Source organism: Physella acuta, unplaced genomic scaffold (genome assembly GCF_028476545.2).
Source record: "Physella acuta isolate Inbredline_101_S28 unplaced genomic scaffold, ASM2847654v3 ptg000561l, whole genome shotgun sequence".
NCBI lineage: Eukaryota > Metazoa > Mollusca > Gastropoda > Physidae > Physella > Physella acuta.
Genome location: NW_026732080.1, coordinates 666,734 through 687,500, shown reverse-complemented (window position 1 = coordinate 687,500; position 20,767 = coordinate 666,734). Strand labels below are relative to the sequence as shown.

The following is a 20,767-nucleotide window of genomic DNA, read 5'->3' as shown; positions in this document are numbered from 1 at the left end:
ACAGGCCATAGACTGGCCCCCACTAGAACATAGACAGGCCATAGACTGGCCATAGACTGGCCCCACTAGAACATAGACTGGCCCCCACTAGAACATAGACAGGCCATAGACTGGCCCCCACTAGAACATAGACTGGCCATAGACTGGCCCCCACTAGAACATAGACAGGCCATAGACTGGCCCCCACTAGAACATAGACAGGCCATAGACTGGCCATAGACTGGCCCCCACTAGAACATAGACAGGCCATAGACTGGCCCCCACTAGAACATAGACAGGCCATAGACTGGCCATAGACTGGCCCCCACTAGAACATAGACTGGCCCCCACTAGAACATAGACAGGCCATAGACTGGCCCCCACTAGAACATAGACAGGCCATAGACTGGCCCCCACTAGAACATAGACTGGCCCCCACTAGAACATAGACAGGCCATAGACTGGCCCCCACTAGAACATAGACTGGCCATAGACTGGCCCCCACTAGAACATAGACAGGCCATAGACTGGCCCCCACTAGAACATAGACTGGCCCCCACTAGAACATAGACTGGCCATAGACTGGCCCCCACTAGAACATAGACAGGCCATAGACTGGCCCCCACTAGAACATAGACTGGCCATAGACTGGCCCCCACTAGAACATAGACTGGCCCCACTAGAACATAGACTGGCCCCCACTAGAACATAGACAGGCCATAGACTGGCCCCCACTAGAACATAGACAGGCCATAGACTGGCCCCCACTAGAACATAGACTGGCCCCCACTAGAACATAGACTGGCCATAGACTGGCCCCCACTAGAACATAGACTGGCCCCACTAGAACATAGACTGGCCCCCACTAGAACATAGACAGGCCATAGACTGGCCCCCACTAGAACATAGACAGGCCATAGACTGGCCCCCACTAGAACATAGACAGGCCATAGACTGGCCCCCACAAGAACAGACTTACCATCGGTAGGAGTTTGACGTGATTGGCTGGGAGATCGTCTGGCAGGAAGCGGAAGTGACGTGGAGCCGTTGACCACGGTGCTGGCCGTACTCTCCTGCGACACACTCCGGCTAAAGTCCGACCCGGCGTCCGGCGACCCGGCGTCCGTCGCGTCAGCGTCTGAAAAATGCACCGACGACTTCTGCTTGTCCGGATGCCGGTGGGTGTGGTGGGCGTGGATGTGGTGGCGGTCCGATGAGCTGCTGGCGGTGCTGGTCCGCCGGCCCTCGGCGCCGCCCTCGTTGGTGGGGGTGGGGGCGAGGGAGCCGTCCATCAGGTTGGCGGCGGCCGAGGCTGCGGCCATCTTCTCAGCCAGGGCTAGCTGTGTCTCCCGCTCCAGAGCCCGGATGTCGTCCAGCGTCAGGCCGTAGTACTCGTCTTGCCAGCACCAGGCCTGTCTGTGGGCCCTCAGCATCGTCTTCCTCAGGGCTGGGGGTAGGACAGGTAGGACATTAGTGGGCTGGGGGGTAGGACATGTAGGACATTAGGGGGATGGGGGACAGGTAGGGCATTAGTGGGATGGGGGACAGGTAGGACATTAGTGGGCTGGGGGGTAGGACATGTAGGACATTAGGGGGATGGGGGACAGGTACGACATTAGGGGACTGGGGTAGGACAAGTAGGACATAGTGGGCTGGGGGACAGGTGGGACAGTAGTGGGCTGGGGTTAGGACATGTAGGGGGCTGGGGGTAGGACATGTAGGACATTAGGGGGTTGGGGGTAGGACATTAGGGGACTGGGGGACATGTAGGACATTTGGGGCTGGGGGTAGGACATGTAGGACATAGGGGGCTGGGGGGACAGGTAGGACATTAGGGGGCTGGGGACAGGTGGGACATTAGGGGACTGGGGACAGGTGGGACATTAGGGGACTGGGGGGTAGGACAGGTAGGACATTAGTGGGCTGGGGGTAGGACATGTAGGACATTAGGGGACTGGGGGACAGGTGGGACAGTAGTGGGCTGGGGGCAGGTAGGACATTAGGGGGCTGGGGGACAGGTGGGACATTAGGGGGCTGGGGGACAGGTGGGACATTAGGGGGCTGGGGGGTAGGACAGGTAGGACATTAGTGGGCTGGGGGTAGGACATGTAGGACATTAGGGGGCTGGGGTAGGACATGTAGGACATTAGGGGGCTGGGGGGTAGGACATGTAGGACATTAGTGGGCTGGGGGTAGGACATTAGGGGGCTGGGGATAGGACATGTGGGACATTAGGGGGCTGGGGGACAGGTGGGACAGTAGTGGGCAGAGGGGGGTAGGACATGTAGGACATTAGGGAGCTGGGGATAGGACATGTGGGACATTAGGGGGCTGGGGACAGGTAGGACATTAGTGGGCTGGGGATAGGACATGTGGGACATTAGGGGGCTGGGGGATAGGACAGGGCTGGGGGGTAGGACATTAGGGGGCTGGGGGACAGGACAGGGCTGGGGGACATGTAGGACATTAGTGGGCTGGGGGACAGGTAGGACAGTAGTGGGCTGGTGGACAGGTAGGACATTAGAGGGCTGGGGAATATGGCAAACAGGACATTAATAGGCTAAAGGACAACACAAGTAGGACATTAGAGGGCTGGCCTCTCTCTAACTGTATTGTTAGAAAAGTTTCCAGGAGATCTCTCAACAACTACCTTTACAGGTGAGGTTTGTACCACCACCTGTCTTCACACCGGCCTCAAGTACTGGCTTAAAAATCTCTAGCAATCAAACTGATTTAAACTTATTATAGGCGCACTAATTAAGTTAATTAATAACTTGGTTGGGGTTGATAAATTTTCAGCTACATTTGTGCCTCTGATTTAATGAGCTCGTGATTTAATGAGCTTTTGATTTGATCATCTGTTGATTTAATGAATTCTTGATTTAATTAGCTCGTGATTTAATGAGCAAGCACATTTCCATTTTTTTTATTTGAATCCTCAATCAGACCAACAATCCCCAACTATAGAAGATGCTACAATCCTTTCCCGACTGCCACATACTGCCCACACTCCACCCCCACACCAGATGAAGCACTCACCCACATCGTGTATGAACCTCTCGATCTTGTTCTGCATGCCCCAGTACTTGAACTCCACCCCCACACTCCACCCCCACACCAGATGAAGCACTCACCCACATCGTGTATGAACCTCTCGATCTTGTTCTGCATGCCCCAGTACTTGAACTCCACCCCCACACTCCACCCCCACACCAGATGAAGCACTCACCCACATCGTGTATGAACCTCTCGATCTTGTTCTGCATGCCCCAGTACTTGAACTCCACCCCCACACTCCACCCCCACACCAGATGAAGCACTCACCCACATCGTGTATGAACCTCTCGATCTTGTTCTGCATGCCCCAGTACTTGAACTCCACCCCCACACTCCACCCCCACACCAGATGAAGCACTCACCCACATCGTGTATGAACCTCTCGATCTTGTTCTGCATGCCCCAGTACTTGCTCCACCCCCACACTCACCCCCACACCAGATGAAGCACTCACCCACATCGTGTATGAACCTCTCGATCTTGTTCTGCATGCCCCAGTACTTGAACTCCACCCTACACAGCTTGTAGGCCGTCATCATCTCCTTCCCGTTCTTCCGCCCCTCCCGCAAAGCTTGCCCGAACTCCTGTCTCCAGTCGTCAGACAGCGGGCCGCGTCCGGTCTTCACCGACTTGTAAAGTTTGGGGTCTTCTTCTTTCTTGTAGTCCCCGCCTGTCACGCTGTCCTTCACGATATCGATGTAATCTGGGGAGGGGGGGGGGTGTAAAAAGTAATCTTCCTATATTTTAGTTATCAGGCTATCAGATTAGGATCACAATCGAATTAGTACTATCTCTAAATTAAAATATTGAATTAACAACTGACGGTGAGTACCTGTCAGCATACACACAGCACTAGTTGATGACGTATCTCTTTATTTTAAAACCTTTGTTTGCCACTGGACAGGGAAAATTACTGGTGAGTCACTATGGAAGCACAGATGCTAAAGACTGACCTACTTTCGGACGGTACGCTTTGTTTAAGACTGACCCACTAACCGACTGACCCATTGGTCATCTACTCCGACCTACTTACTGCCTGTTTGATGAGTCACAACACTAACCTATTGGCCTTTAGACTATGAGATTGACCTAATTCATGGTTGTTGGCCTTACCACAGACCTACTTATCGACGTTACGTTGGACCTTGTCACACTTTGACCTAATTACCAATTGACATACTAACGGTGTCACTCTGACCTACTTACCGACGGGCCATGTCACTGACCTACTTACCGACGGTCCGCTGGACCATGTCACTGACCTACTTACCGACGGGCCATGTCACTGACCTACTTACCGACGGGCCATGTCACTGACCTACTTACCGACGGGCCATGTCACTGACCTACTTACCGACTGGCCATGTCACTGACCTACTTACCGACTGGCCATGTCACTGACCTACTTACCGACTGGCCACGTCACTGACCTACTTACCGACGGGCCATGTCACTGACCTACTTACCGGCGGGCCATGTCACTGACCTACTGACAGACTGGCCATGTCATTGACCTACTTACCGACGGGCCATGTCACTGACCTACTTACCGACGGACCGTGTCGCTGACCTACTTACCGACGGGCCATGTTACTGACCTACTTACCGACGGCCCGTGTCACCGACCTACTTACCGACGGACCATGTCACTGACCTACTTACCGACGGGCCGTGTCACTGACCTACTTACCGACGGACCATGTTACTGACCTACTTACCGACGGCCCATGTCACTGACCTACTTACTGACGGGCCATGTCACCTACCTACTTACCGACGGACCATGTCACTGACCTACTTACCGACGGGCCATGTCACTGACCTACTTACCGACGGGTCATGTCACTGACCTACTTACCGACGGGCCATGTCACTGACCTACTTACCGACGGTCCGCTGGGCCATATCACTGACCTACTTACCGACGGGCCATGTCACTGACCTACTTACCGACGGTCCTCTGGGCCATGTCACTGACCTACTTACCGACGGGCCATGTCACTGACCTACTTACCGACGGGCCATGTCACTGACCTACTTACCGACGGTCCTCTGGGCCATGTCATTGACCTACTTACCGACGGGCCATGTCACTGACCTACTTACCGACGGGCCATGTCACTGACCTACTTACCGACGGGCCATGTCACTGACCTACTTACCGACGGTCCGCTGGGCCATATCACTGACCTACTTACCGACGGTCCGCTGGGCCATGTCACTTTTAGACAGGGTGAAGACACCGTCGTCGTCCCCCGGGTCGTCGTGGTACTTGGTCTCCACCTCCAGTAGAAACTTCTCGATGAAGGGGCACTTGTACCTGGTCTTGGTGTAGGGGTAGGCGTTCCAGGCCTCCTCCTCCACCCTCAGGGCAGACTTTGGGAGGATCGCCCGGAACCAGCCTGCGGGGTTAAACACACGGCGTTTAACACAGGTTAGGTTTAACACAGGGCGTTTAACAGGGGTTAGGTTTAACACAGGTTAGGTTTAACACAGGGCAAGTGTGAAATTAGTTAGGTTTAACACTTTACCCCAATGTATAACAGGTTAGGTTTAATACTTGACCACGAGATCGTTAGCTGCGATACTCAACTATTATTTCGTTAGTTATTGATTGCGGTTGATAAACACGCTCATTTAGGTTGGGGTCTACCGTGCCATTTCTAAATCATGGATGGCAACAGGGTAGGTAATCTATCGTAGTATCGACCCTTAGCGCTTCCACCCCCTCTCTGTAATCTAGAAATGTATTACCTGGCAAACTGCCACCCATAGATGTACTTTCATAACAGCCATCCTGCCACCCACATACAAACACCTCGCCCAGCATTCCCATTGACATACCACCACACCCCCAATCCTCACGCACCACCACTCACACAAGCAGTCCACATACGACCCGCCCCACACAATCACAACCCACCCCCACCAACACAAACAGAACCACTTTACCTGGCAAATGGCTCCCAATGTGGTAGATCTTGTAGGTGTACTGCCCGTCACCCCCCGGGCCGTTGGTGTACGGCTTGTTCTCGATGATCTCCACCCCACTCTCTGTCCCATGGCTTTCGTCACGGCTTTTTTTCTGACAGAATAAAATATCAAAACCACGTGATAACCGCATAGATCTGACAAACACGACATCAAAACCACGTGATAACAGTCACGTAACGGTCAGTTCATACAACTTTAGTCACCAAACACGACATTAAAATCACGTGATAACCGGGTAGCTCTGACAATTTTAGTCACCAAACACGACACTAAAACCACGTGATAACAGTCACGTAACAGTCAGCTCATACAATTTTAGTCACCAAACACGACATCACCACTGCAGTCAGACAAGCATTAACACCAGTGTACAGCTCTAGGTCATTAACCCCCTGATCTATTCCCCACCCCCTCGGTCATCTATATACTACTAAAAGTCAAGTTTGTTTACATGTTTGAATATTTATTTGTTTGTTTGCCTGATTGACTATTGCTCATGGTTGCACTCATCGTGGAAAGCTGTAAAATAGTATGTAGGTAGAGAAAAAATTTTGTTTTAAGACAGACTGTTAATCACAAATTTATTTAAAGACGTTAATTAATTTATTGATTTATTCATACGCAGAGTAACCCATTTTTTTAAAAAGATTAAAACGACCACTACACTCGGCGGGACCGTGACGTCACAGGTTTTTGTTTACTCTTTAGTACAATAAAATGGCGGCGTCTATCGAAGAAAATTGTGTTCCCATTCACAAGTTTAACGCGTTCTAAATCTAATTTTCTGTGGGTCATAACTTTAACAATACGTCCGTTTGCTGTATTTATTACGTTCCAACACTTATATCAATTTTCAACTGTCTTTTTCATTTAGTTTTACGATAAAAAAAAATCTAAAATCTGTCCAAGAAAGTTATTTATTGATCTAGAATCTAGATCTAGGTCAAATCAAAGATTTAATAGTTATAAATAAATACAATCCAAAAAAAAAACGAGACTTAAGCAAACCAGTCGTAGATCTAGAATATAGATAATTCTATCTAGATTTAGATCTAGATAATAAATAGATAATAATGAGTTTCTATATACTAAACTATTTTAAACCTTTATTATTTTATATAAATCTTTGTTTGGAATATGGTAATTTTGAAATGCTCGCTCCGGGCCTATGAGCGTAGCTAATGATTAGATCTAGATTCTAGATCTAGCAAGAAAAACTAAACTTAAGACTTAAGCAAACCAGTCGTAGATCTAGAATATAGATAATTCTATCTAGATTTAGATAATAATGAGTTTCTATATACTAAAATATTTTAGACCTTATTTGCTTGGTATAAATCTTTGTTTTGACTAGGCCCCTATGCAAATTTTGAAATGCTGGAGTCAGGGCCTAGATCTATTTGCGTAGCTTAAGATTCATACGCGGCTTCTATACCGCTAAGTGTGCAAAATTATAGACGTAAACTCTAGATATAGCTCAGTCGTATATCTAAAATATAGATAATTCTATCTAGATTTAGATAATAATGAGTTTCTATATACTAAACTATTTTAGACCTTTATTATTTTATATAAATGTTTGTTTGGAATATGGTAATTTTGAAATGCTCGCTCCGGGCCTATTAGCGTAGCTAATGATTAGATCTAGATCTAGCAAGAAAAACTTAACTTAAGACTTAAGAAAACGAGTCGTAGAATCTAGATAATTCTATCTAGATCTAGATAATTTCAAACCTTCTTTATTTTATATAAATCTTTGTTTGGCTAATTTAAGATAAAATTTAATTTGAAAGTTAATACTACTAGACTTAGATCTAGATCTATGCGCGTAAATAAAGTTGCATAAGTATAGTATAAAAATTCACATGTGACGTCACGAGTAAATAGCTATGTTGGTAGAGAAGCCGTCTCTCATGCAAGTGGCACGGGTTCTAGACCAATATGTCGATGAAATTTTTTTTTTCAATTTTTTTTTTTTTAGATGTGAATGATAAAGTTGCCTATCTGAACTTGGCAAGATACAGGGCAGGTGAAGTAGAGTTCATCTGTTTCTTTGTCCTAAGCATATGAAAGGATAGTGTGGTCAGAGACGTGCTCGGCTGGAATCGTTTTTTAAACGATAAATACATGTTGTCTGAGACTTGGCGGGACACTGGGCAGGTGAAGTAGAGTTGAGTAGGTCACATGTGACGTCAGTATATGAAGGGATAGTCCGAAATCGGTGTTTTCGGTGTTTTTAAAAGATAAAAAACATATTTTTGAATGTGGGGTCTGTTTTTTGTGACGATAAGTGACACTGCAGTAGCGTAGCGAGGAGGGGGGGGGGACGGTAGGGGAGGGGGGGGGAGGGGAGGCGGGGGGGGGGAAGGAGAGGTGGATGGGGGAAGGGGGGGGCGGGGGGGGACATATGTTGGGGCGCCAAAATGGTTTGGAAAAATAAATTGAAAGGTTGAGGGGGTTCAAATCGAAAGTTTGTGGGGGGGGGGGGGTGCACATCAAAAGTTTGAGGGGGGGGGGGGGTTTCAAATCGAAATCTTGCGGGGGGGGGGGGGGGGGGGGTTCAAATCGAAAACTTTGTCCCCGGGCGCCGGGAAGGGTCGCTCTGCCTCTGAGTGACAGACGTGATGTTTTTTGATTGATGACCCCCGAAACCCACAGTTATCCAACGGATGACGGGTATTCTAGTTACATCTATTTACCATCACATTAATTATTTCCTCCTCCCCCCGCCCCCACTATCTGTTTCCCCCTAGTTACGCTGATTTTGTCCCTGGCTCAGTGTAAAACCCGGCATTGAATAGAATGCCTGAAATGGTCGACTGACTACCAACTTCGATAGAACGCCTGAAATGGTCGACTGACTAGCAAATTCGATAGAACGCCTGAAATGGCCGACTGACTACCAACTTCGATAGAATGCCTGAAATGGTCGACTGACTACCAACTTCGATAGAACGCCTGAAATGGTCGACTGACTAGCAAATTCGATAGAACGCCTGAAATGGCCGACTGACTACCAACTTCGATAGAATGCCTGAAATGGTCGACTGACTACCAACTTCGATAGAATGCCTGAAATGGCCGACTGACTACCAAATTCGATAGAATGCCTGAAATGGCCGACTGACTACCAACTTCGATAGAATGCCTGAAATGGTCGACTGACTACCAACTTCGATAGAATGCCTGAAATGGCCGACTGACTACCAAATTCGATAGAATGCCTGAAATGGCCGACTGACTACCAAATTCGATAGAATGCCTGAAATGGTCGACTGACTACCAACTTCGATAGAACGCCTGAAATGGTCGACTGACTAGCAAATTCGATAGAACGCCTGAAATGGCCGACTGACTACCAACTTCGATAGAATGCCTGAAATGGTCGACTGACTACCAACTTCGATAGAATGCCTGAAATGGCCGACTGACTACCAAATTCGATAGAATGCCTGAAATGGCCGACTGACTACCAACTTCGATAGAATGCCTGAAATGGTCGACTGACTACCAACTTCGATAGAATGCCTGAAATGGCCGACTGACTACCAAATTCGATAGAATGCCTGAAATGGCCGACTGACTACCAACTTCGATAGAATGCCTGAAATGGTCGACTGACTACCAACTTCGATAGAATGCCTGAAATGGCCGACTGACTACCAAATTCGATAGAATGCCTGAAATGGCCGACTGACTACCAAATTCGATAGAATGCCTGAAATGGCCGACTGACTACCAAATTCGATAGAATGCCTGTAATGGCCGACTGACTACTAAATTCGATAGAATGCCTGAAATGGCCGACTGACTACCAAATTCGATAGAATGCCTAAAATGGCCGACTGACTACCAAATTCGATAGAATGCATGAAATGGCCGACTGACTACCAAATTCGATAGAATGCATGAAATGGCCGACTGACTACCAAATTCGATAGAATGCCTGTAATGGCCGACTGACTACCAAATTCGATAGAATGCCTGAAATGACCGACTGACTACCAACTTCGATAGAATGCCTGAAATGGCCGACTGACTACCAACTTCGATAGAATGCCTGAAATGACCGACTGACTACCAAATTCGATAGAATGCCTGAAATGGCCGACTGACTACCAAATTCGATAGAATGCCTGAAATGGCCGACTGACTACCAAATTCGATAGAATGCCTGAAATGGCCGACTGACTACCAAATTCGATAGAATGCCTGAAATGGCCGACTGACTACCAAATTCGATAGAATGCCTGTAATGGCCGACTGACTACCAAATTCGATAGAATGCCTGAAATGGCCGACGGACTACCAAATTCGATAGAATGCCTGTAATGGCCGACTGACTACCAAATTCGATAGAATGCCTGAAATGGCCGACTGACTACCAAATTCGATAGAATGCCTGAAATGGCCGACTGACTACAAAATTCGATAGAATGCCTGAAATGGCCGACTGACTACCAAATTCGATAGAATGCCTGTAATGGCCCACTGACTACCAAATTCGATAGAACGCCTGAAATGGCCGACTGACTACTAAATTCGATAGAATGCCTGAAATGGCCGACTGACTAGCAAATTCGATAGAACGCCTGAAATGGCCGACTGACTACCAAATTCGATAGAATGCCTGTCATGAGTTGAGTGATTGGTTCCCAAAAACTATCGGGTGTTTCCCCAACCAAACACTTTCCAGTCAAATTGTGTATTGTTCTCGTACTTATATTTCAAAAAGGGATGGTCTATGCCAACAAATGTCCTCAACTCAACGAGCCAAGTCCAAACCTAACATGCCAGCCCTAAGCCAATGGTGCCAACTTTAAGTAGACATTTCCAGGCCAAACTTGTCATCTGATAAATGATTAGCGCCGCTAATCGAGTGGACCTTTGTCATCGAGATATTGATCCAACTGTTCGTATAGCAACATCAACAATCTAATCGAATGGACATTTGTCATCAAGATATGGACCAGACCCCACACGACAATATTACATCATCAACAATGACAGGCTGGAAATGGAGAGAAAAACAACAACACAATAAAAAATATCTCAATTGTTTGTCTACTTTTCAACCATCCATATCTTTACATTTTCTTTGTTCCCAAACCATCCATAAATTTTCTTTGTTCCAAAACCATCTCTACCTTTCAATTTTACTTGTACCCAAACCATCTCTACCTTTTAATTTTACTTGTACCCAAACCATCTCTACCTTTCAATTTTACTTGTACCCAAACCATCTCTACCTTTCAATTTTACTTGTACCCAAACCATCTCTACCTTTCAATTTTACTTGTACCCAAACCATCTCTACCTTTCAATTTTACTTGTACCCAAACCATCCCCACCTTTCAAAGTTTCTTGTACCCAAACCATCCATAAATTGTCCTTATATCCAACCCATCCATAAATTGTCCTTGTACCCAACTCATCCATAAATTGTCCTTGTACCCAACCCATCCATAAATTGTCCTTGTACCCAAACCATCCATAAATTGTCCTTGTACCCAACCCACCCATAAATTGTCCTTGTACCCAACCCACCCATAAATTGTCCTTGTACCCAACCCATCCATAAATTGTCCTTATATCCAACCCATCCATAAATTGTCCTTGTACCCAACTCATCCATAAATTGTCCTTGTACCCAAACCATCCAAACCTTTAAATTTCCCTCTCCAACAGATTTCTCTCTCTCCTCTCGAGCGCAGTGCCGGCACATGATTACCACGAGAAGGTTTTTATTTGCAATTTCGGCTTTTTTTACCCGCTTTCAGACTTGATGTTTCCGGTTTTCCTGCAGACCCGGTCCTCATCTCAACCTCCCCAAAAGGCTGATTTTTTTTCATCATAGTTAGTGCCTCAAAACCTCCCAAAGGCTGATTTTTTTCATCATAGTTAGTGCCTCAAAACCTCCCAAAGGCTGCTTTTTTTTCATCATAGTTAGTGCCTCAAACCCCCCCCCCCCCCCAAAGGCTGATTTTTTTTCATCACAGTGTATGCCTCAACCTCTTCCAAAGGCTGATTTTTTTTCATCACAGTGTATGCCTCAACCTCTTCCAAAGGCTGATTTTAAAAAAAATATTTTTATTTTAGCCTCAACCTTTCCCAAAGGTTGATTCTTTTCATCTTTGCCTCAACCTCTGCCAAAGGTTGATGATTTTCACAGTTAGTTCCTCAACCTCTTCAACAAACGCATAAGCATTACTTAGAGGTTGAATTTTTCAACACAGCCAATGGCTATTTAAAATCACGAGTGATTATTCAGTACATTGTTTTTTTTCTGAGCTCTAAGACAGGTTATACATAAATAATCGTTTGGTCACCAACATGGCGGCTCCATTCATTCACACTCAGGTCAGCTGATCCTTTGGATACAAAACAAGGACGTAAATCCGTGCTATCCCAAGTCTAATCAGTGCTGCTATCCCAAGTCAAAACTTACTTTGCCCACCTCTCCAGCGTTTGTAAACAAGATCCTTAGCCTAGCGTGTAATCAATTAGGTTTTCAACCAATCACATCGCAATATCATTGAAAGCGTTCGGTGCAGGGTAAATTGAATTCATCTCCCTCCCGCTGCCAGGGTGGAATTGTGAATGACACTGGGTGGTACCCCCCCCCCCCCCCCCCACACACACACCCTCTTCCTTAACGTCCGATAACTCGCATCAGTCTCATCAGATGGACGCCAGACAGGTTGGTGATGGTTCAGACGGTTGCAATATTTTAGGGGCTGACCGTTGTCCTTGCATGTCCTGACTTAGCTGACCGCTGTCCTTGTATGTCCTGACTTAGCTGACCACTGTCCTGGCATGTCCTGACTTAGCTGACCACTGTCCTGACATAGCTGACCGCTGGCCTTGCATGTCCTGACTTAGCTGACCACTGTCCTGGCATGTCCTGACTTAACTGACCACTGTCCTGGCATGTCCTGCCTTAGCTGACCACTGTCCTGGCATGTCCTGACTTAACTGACCGCTGTCCTGGCATGTCCTGTCTTAGCTGACCACTGTCCTGGCATGTCCTGCCTTAGCTGACCTGGAATGACTGGCGTGGAGTAGGGACACAGCCACCTCTTGTATGGGAACACACACTATTCCCATTAATTAGGATCCAATGGGTCATACATTGACCAGTGTCCAGTAGAAGCAGCCAGTAGACAACTTGAGGTTCATATTCACATCACGTAACTCCCCCACCCCCACCCCAATACCCTTCCCCCACTCACACACACATAACATGAACCAGTCAACCAAACAACACCCACCACCACAACACACCCGTGTAGAGGTAACGACAGATACCGCCATCACGGGTAGAAAGAGGAAACCAACAAAAACACACTGAGGCTCTCGATATGCTTACATACAGCAATTTCATGTATATATATATATATATATATATATATATATATATATATATATATATATATATATATATATATTATAAAAGTACACCCCGCAATGAACTCCCTACTTTCTTCATGACAAAAATCTTGATAAAAACACAAGTAATTTAAAATCTACAACCAGTCCAATCGATAAGGAAACAAGAAAACAGACCTGTAAACTTGAGCTACCATCTTAGATCTGGCACCAAACAACAGCCACAAGAAGAGGCTAAACGACGTGATGTCTACGGTACTAATCATGGGAAATGGGAACAATGGAAGTGACAGACTGGGGAATGGGGTGAGGGAGATACAGACGTAGAGAGAGAAAAAAAAATTGAAATAAGACGGTGGCAAACAGGGAACGATATTTTTTTAAAAGAACTTTTGACTGAAAGAGAATTTTTAATAAACTATATAAAAAACTTTTTTAAAAACCACGTTTTTCTTGTGGACTAAAAAGTAGAAAATAACTATTTACATACATTTGATGACAAAAAACGTGGGTACGTTCACCATCAAATTTCCCGACCCATCTGCCCGACCCACGTTTTTTGTCATCAAATGTATGTAAATAGTTATTTTCTACTTTTTAGTCCACAAGAAAAACGTGGTTTTTAAAAAAGTTTTTTATATAGTTTATTTTCTACTTTATCTAATGACTTGATTAAGTATGACTTGACTAAGTGTTTATAAATACACGGACTAAAAATCTTGAGCGACCAGGATTCGAACCTGGGTTTTCGCGGCCACAATGCGAAGTACTAACCACTATACGATCACGGCCAGCGCGCTCACATCGATTGGGACCGAAGTAACTGTGTCATTAGGCCTCCAGTCTTGTCGGTATCTTTAGAAATCATGTCCTCAATTTTATGGTCCTTAGGGCGTAATTAAATTAAGCTAATTACGGTCTCTAATTGCTAGTTTTTATGATTGCATCTGAAATTGTTAGGCGAAAGTAGCCTGCATGCCAAATTTCAGATCTATAGAGCAATCAGAAGTGGGCTAATTTTCGATGTCAATTTTAACAACAAACACACGCGAAGCTGAGTTAAGAAAAACGTGTTAAAAAAAAAGATTTCCTGCGGCGGGGGATGGGTGGAGAAACAACGTCATATCGTGGTGTGCATTGATTTATTGAGCGGGCCACGGATTGCGCAATGTCGCTAATACGTCGGGTACGCCAATTTCAGGACGCGGACAGGGGGGGGGGGTGACAAATTGAGGAGAATACGGTCAAATGGGAGGGAGGAGAGGAGCTGAGGGTGAGGGGATGAGGGTGGGGGCTGAGGGTGATGGTGAAAATTGCTATTCATCACACCGTGAGTTATATAATTAAAAGTCTTGGCGGATGGGCAAGTGCAGGGGTCTGGTTTGGTGTGGTGGGGATACCCAGAGGTTTAGGGGGGGGGCTGGTTTGGTGGGGGGACGGACGTTTGATATCTAGAGGTTTGGGGGTAGTTTGGGTCGAATTACCCAGGTATTTGATGATATAAGATGAGAGGTGGGCTTTGATACCATGGGATGGGAGGCTACTAAGGTGGGCTTTGATACCATGGGATGGGAGGCTACTAAGGTGGGCTTTGATACCATGGGATGGGAGGCTACTAAGGTGGGCTTTGATACCATGGGATGGGAGGCTACTAAGGTGGGCTTTGATACCATGGGATGGGAGGCTACTAAGGTGGGCTTTGATACCATGGGATGGGAGGCTACTAAGGTGGGCTTTGATACCATGGGATGGGAGGCTACTAAGGTGGGCTTTGATACCATGGGATGGGAGGCTACTAAGGTGGGCTTTGATACCATGGGAGGCTACTAAGGTGGGCTGTGATACCATGGGAGACTACTAAGGTGGGCTGTGATACCATGGGAGGCTACTAATGTGGGCTTTGATACCATGGGATGGGAGGCTACTAAGGTGGGCTTTGATACCATGGGATGGGAGGCTACTAAGGTGGGCTTTGATACCATGGGAGGCTACTAAGGTGGGCTGTGATACCATGGGAGGCTACTAAGGTGGGCTGTGATACCATGGGAGGCTACTAAGGTGGGCTTTGATACCATGGGATGGGAGGCTACTAAGGTGGGCTTTGATACCATGGGATGGGAGGCTACTAAGGTGGGCTTTGATACCATGGGATGGGAGGCTACTAAGGTGGGCTTTGATAGCATGGGATGGGAGGCTACTAAGGTGGGCTTTGATACCATGGGATGGGAGGCTACTAAGGTGGGCTTTGATACCATGGGATGGGAGGCTACTAAGGTGGGCTTTGATACCATGGGATGGGAGGCTACTAAGGTGGGCTTTGATACCATGGGATGGGAGGCTACTAAGGTGGGCACTAGAGGTCACTCACGCCACAAATATTGACCGTCCGTGTCGTCGACTGACCAGTTAGTGACCACACGAACATCACCAGTTCCAGTTTCCAATCAATTTTTCTCTTTTGCTTTAACCTCTTCACCTTTATGTTTCTTGGTTTATATTTTGTGGCGGACTTATAATGCCGTCTTCAACCCAAAATGTTTTAGCCGTGCATCGATTTTTAAAAAAATCTATACTATTTAAAATTAAGATTTGGAAAAATGAAAAAAAAAAAATTAAAATGTACATGTACAGGTCTAGACATCTGCCGGTACCTTTTTGTGGCTCTGACGCAGACGTCTAATCTCACCCCCACCTCCCCACCCCATTCAACTATGTTAGAAAAAAAAAATATTAAAAAAAAAACCTTGTGAAACTCGATAAACGTGTGTAGTAATCGATTCCCTCCTATTTTGATATCGCACAACCCAACACCACAGACCGTCTGACTGATTGCAGCGCTAGCTTGTCGTCTGCAGCCAGAAATCTCTTGATGGCCGAACATTCATGATTGTTTATTCATTAACCACAAACACCATGATTGTTTATTCATTAACTACAAACACGATCCGGCTCCATAACCCAAACGTATTCATCCCCGCCAGTTGGCACTTAACACTGGGAAACAGACACCCGTCACGAGTATCGAATCGTTTTACATGTGTCGCCCCGGCATACTTCGATTACTGCTTTGTATTCGATTGTTTGATTCCCCGAGTACCGATGCAGCATCTAATGGTTCCACTTGAGGCAAATGGCACGGGGTGAAAGGTCATAGTTCGGACTGTCAATAACCCGACCACAAGAGCATTGTGATGGCCTTATGCGAAGTTATGGTGGGACAGTGTAGGATTGTGATGGCCTTATGGTGGGGGGGGGGAGTGTATTATTGATGTGACCGTTCTGTAAAGGTAAGTGTGTGGGCAGTAGAGTTTAATTTTGATGAGATGAGCTAAGATTTCGGATGGCAGAATGGTCTAAACTCTAAACTATTGACTGACAGACTCGCTGTTTTTGGCATGCAACCAGAACCACGTGATGTACCAAGCGGCAACTCTGTCGCCTGACTTGGCATACGATGACAGGAATTAATCTGGCCAATAGCTGAGCTTGTTGATGCCTGCTAGATTAAAGAACTGCGACTCAAATAATTAGGGTACAACATAACATTGATCTGGTGGCCGGAAAGAACCGCAACGGATAAAAAGCCCAACGGAAAAAAAGCGCAAAACAAAAAGCGCAACGGAAATAAGCGCACACGGAAAAAAGCGCAAAGAGAAAAAAGCGCACATGGAAAAAAGCGCAAAGAGAAAAAAGCGCAAAGAGAAAAAAGCGCAAAAAGAAAAAAGCGCACACAGAAAAAAGCGCAAACCGAAAAAAGCGCACACGGAAAAAAACGCAAAGAGAAAAAAGCGCACACGGAAAAAAGCGCAAAGAGAAAAAAGCGCAAAGAGAAAAAAGCGCACACAGAAAAAAGCGTAAACAGAAAAAAGCGCAAACGGAAAAAAGCGCAAACAGAAAAAAGCGCAAACGGAAAAAAGCGCAAACAGAAAAAAGCGCAAACGGAAAAAAGCGCAAACAGAAAAAAACGCACACAGAAAAAAGCGCAAACAGAAAAAAGCGCAAACGGAAAAAAGCGCAAACAGAAAAAAGCGCACACAGAAAAAAGCGCAAACGGAAAAAAGCGCAAACAGAAAAATGCGCAACCAGAAAAAACAACGAAAAAACAACGAAAAATGTGCAAAAGAGAAATTTAGCACAAATACCTATATCGACTAGATGACACATTTATACATGACAGTTAGGGCTGCTGTGAGAGTGTCGTGTTTGATCACGTGATTTACTACCATTTAAAGCGTACCACTACCATGTTCATTCCCCTCACCACGATACAGGCAATAATCGCTTTACACAATGTCTATTATTTTCTTGGTCAATAATTATTCAACTACTATTCTCGTATAAATAAACATAAAACTATCCTTGATATCGACATTACACGAAGTATCTCTCACATTCTCCCTAGTCCGAACTACCTAGCTTGCATACCATAACTACCCGTTCCTATGGCAAAACTTCACTCTCTTTCATCCGCGTCATCTAACTTGCATTTGTCATATCTCTCATATCTCTCGCAACAACATTCATTCGCACGAAAATAACAATTATGTATTTAATATTATTTCACATCATGACGCACTTACCTACCTACCTACTACCTACCTACCCTCCTACACACCTACCTACCTACCTACCCACTTACCCACCTACCCACTTACCCACCTACCCGCCTACCCGCCTACCCACTTACCCACCGAAAAAGGATCGGCGAAGTTCGTTAGTTTCGTAAACTGTACTTTTTTTTTAATGAAAGTTCATTGACATCATTGACATATGTTACATTTTGCGACAATCTTAATTAGTGCGTTGGGCTTGTATGAAAACTCACTTCGAACTAACTCAATTACATGCTATTTATTTTAACGTTACAAGGTAAGCGTCACCCAACTGTTGTGATGTGAGGTGAGGACAGGTTCGACAATAAACCAACACGAAAGTACGAAGTAGACATAGACTGCCTGTTAGAGAATGGACTCCCTAACTTTCCTAACCCCACCATTTATTATACCCTACCTAACCTCTAAATTTCTTGCGCTATATGTCACTTCCCTCCCAATCGTTCCTATTCTACAGAATTGTGTGTAATATATATTTACATTCTTTAATCTCAATATAACTAAAATAGATTATTGTTTGAAGGGTAATGAAAACATGTAAACATACACTTTTACTAGTGCCGCCCCCCCCCCCCCGAAAAATGTTGACCCCCACCGAAAATCCCCTTTCCCCCCCCCCCCCCCCCCCCTTAGCCCCGGAGAAAAAAATCTGGAAGAAACACTGCATGTAGCCTATATAACAGAAGAGCTATGGTTGTTTATATCATTTTGCATTCGTCCGGTAAACCTTTCAGTAAAAAACCTTAAAAAACCTTCCAAAACCTTTTTATAAAGAAACAAAGAGAGATGAAGTTTTATAATAACATCAGGCTTTGACTTACACCTACTCCAATATCATCTACATTGTTAAACTGATTAACTATGTAATGTAGGGCTCAACAGGATCAATGAACTAACCTTACGCCAAACCAGTTTGAAATTTCAAGTTTTGTAACACTGTTACTAAGCTAGCAAAATGGAAATGTGCATAATCTATATCATCTACACAAACACCCAACCACCTACCTAACTACCCACCCACACATCTACCCACATATCCAACTAACAACCTACCTACCCACCCACTTACCCACCTACCCATATATATATTTTTTTTTTCGTTGTTTTTTTCTGGTTGCGCATTTTTCTGTTTGCGCTTTTTTCCGTTTGCGCTTTTTTCTGTGTGCGCTTTTTTCTGTTTGCGCTTTTTTCCGTTTGCGCTTTTTTTCCGTTTGCGCTTTTATCCGTTTGCGCTTTTTTCTGTGTGCGCTTTCTTCTGTTTGCGCTTTTTTCTGTTTGCGCTTTTTTCCGTTTGCGCTTTTTTCCGTTTGCGCTTTTTTCCGTTTGCGCTTTTTTCCGTTTGCGCTTTTTTCCGTTTGCGTTTTTTTCCGTTTGCGCTTTTTTCTGTATGCGCTTTTTTCTTTTTGTGCTTTTTTCTCTTTGCGCTTTTTTCTCTTTGCGCTTTTTTCCGTGTGCGCTTTTTTCTCTTTGCGCTTTTTTCCGTGTGCGCTTTTTCTGTTTGCGCTTTTTTCTGTGTGCGCTTTTTTCTTTTTGCGCTTTTTTCTCTTTGCGCTTTTTTCCGTGTGCGCTTTTTTCTCTTTGCGCTTTTTTCCGTGTGCGATTATTTCCGTTGCGCTTTTTGTTTTGCGCTTTTTTCCGTTGCGCTTTTTTCCGTTGCGCTTTTCTTTCTGGGAACCCATTGATCTACATACCAGGGACTAAACTAATAATTGTGACACATCACCTCCCTAAGTTATCAGAATACACATTACCTAAGTTATCAATAGACACAGCACCCCCCCCCCCCCCAGGCCTCTTTCAACACTGTTGCTCCTAGCCAGAAGATGGATGGTCCCCTTCTACCACGTGACCAGCCAATGACCGATGGCCGTGCCATACACACGTCATCCATTCAAACACAGACTTCTATTTTTAGCAACCAATGAAAGCACACCCTGAGAGATAACTGATATAACACAATGTTTCTAACTATCTTCGCTTCCGTCTCAATATCTACTCTGCCGAATGGAGTGAAAAAAAGTCACAGGAAAAAAAAACAGAAAAATGTCAGTTTTTGCTAGGAAAAAAGTCACAGAAACAAAGTCACAGAAAAAAAGTCACAAATGTGTATTAAGAAATATTTGGATTTACTTGTTTAAAAATTGTAAAATTTTGGGTGTGTATAAATATGGGTGGTGTTTTTACATATCTATAAACTTAGAGGCATTCTTGTATTTAATAACCATCCGACTCTGATTATCACTATAAGTAAAAGTTCAAATTTAATAACATATTTATTTAAATACCTTGCTGGAAAATTAATTTTAAAAGAAATGTTGGCACATCGTTGTGTTTGGTGGCTTTTTATTGTAGGGCTTTCCACTTGGTGTATTGTTGACGTTTTGCTTCAACGACAGCCTTTGTACCGCGTCGGCTTTTTCTCCTGATACTAGGCTGTGTGATGCACTGAGTGCGATTAATGTGGGCAGTAAGGGTGGCTGAACTATTGTTAGAACGAGATGCGGACGACAAATCATATTAACTATGTCTTCTTCCCATATCACGCTGATTCAAACTTGTATTTGAAAACTGAGTAGATCATTTATTTCTATAACGGAACTTAAACCTAAATGTTTCACAAGAAATTTTTTTTTAAATGTCTAAACTGTTTCGTTAATTTAATTAATTGTATGCTGTTTTGCACTTTCTAATAACATAAAAGTATTATTAACAAATTCCGTGCAAATATACATTTG

General features: G+C 45.1%; 1 protein-coding gene across 6 annotated transcripts in view; it reads right to left on the bottom strand.

The window, feature by feature from the left end:
* LOC131946437 (protein retinal degeneration B) overlaps positions 1-20,767 on the bottom strand; it is an 86,829-nt gene that overhangs the window by 25,140 nt on the left and 40,922 nt on the right. For 5 of the 6 annotated variants that reach the window (XM_059307200.1, XM_059307199.1, XM_059307202.1 and 2 more), the window contains exons 3-6: positions 5,989-6,121; positions 5,235-5,438; positions 3,491-3,739; positions 959-1,426 (exon numbers count right to left, since the gene is read on the bottom strand). In XM_059307200.1, coding sequence (XP_059163183.1) covers positions 959-1,426; positions 3,491-3,739; positions 5,235-5,438; positions 5,989-6,121 — 1,054 coding nt within the window. Of the gene's footprint in view, positions 1-958; positions 1,427-3,018; positions 3,073-3,490; positions 3,740-5,234; positions 5,439-5,988; positions 6,122-20,767 lie in introns of those variants that run through there. The other variant, XM_059307204.1, reaches the window with a different exon arrangement.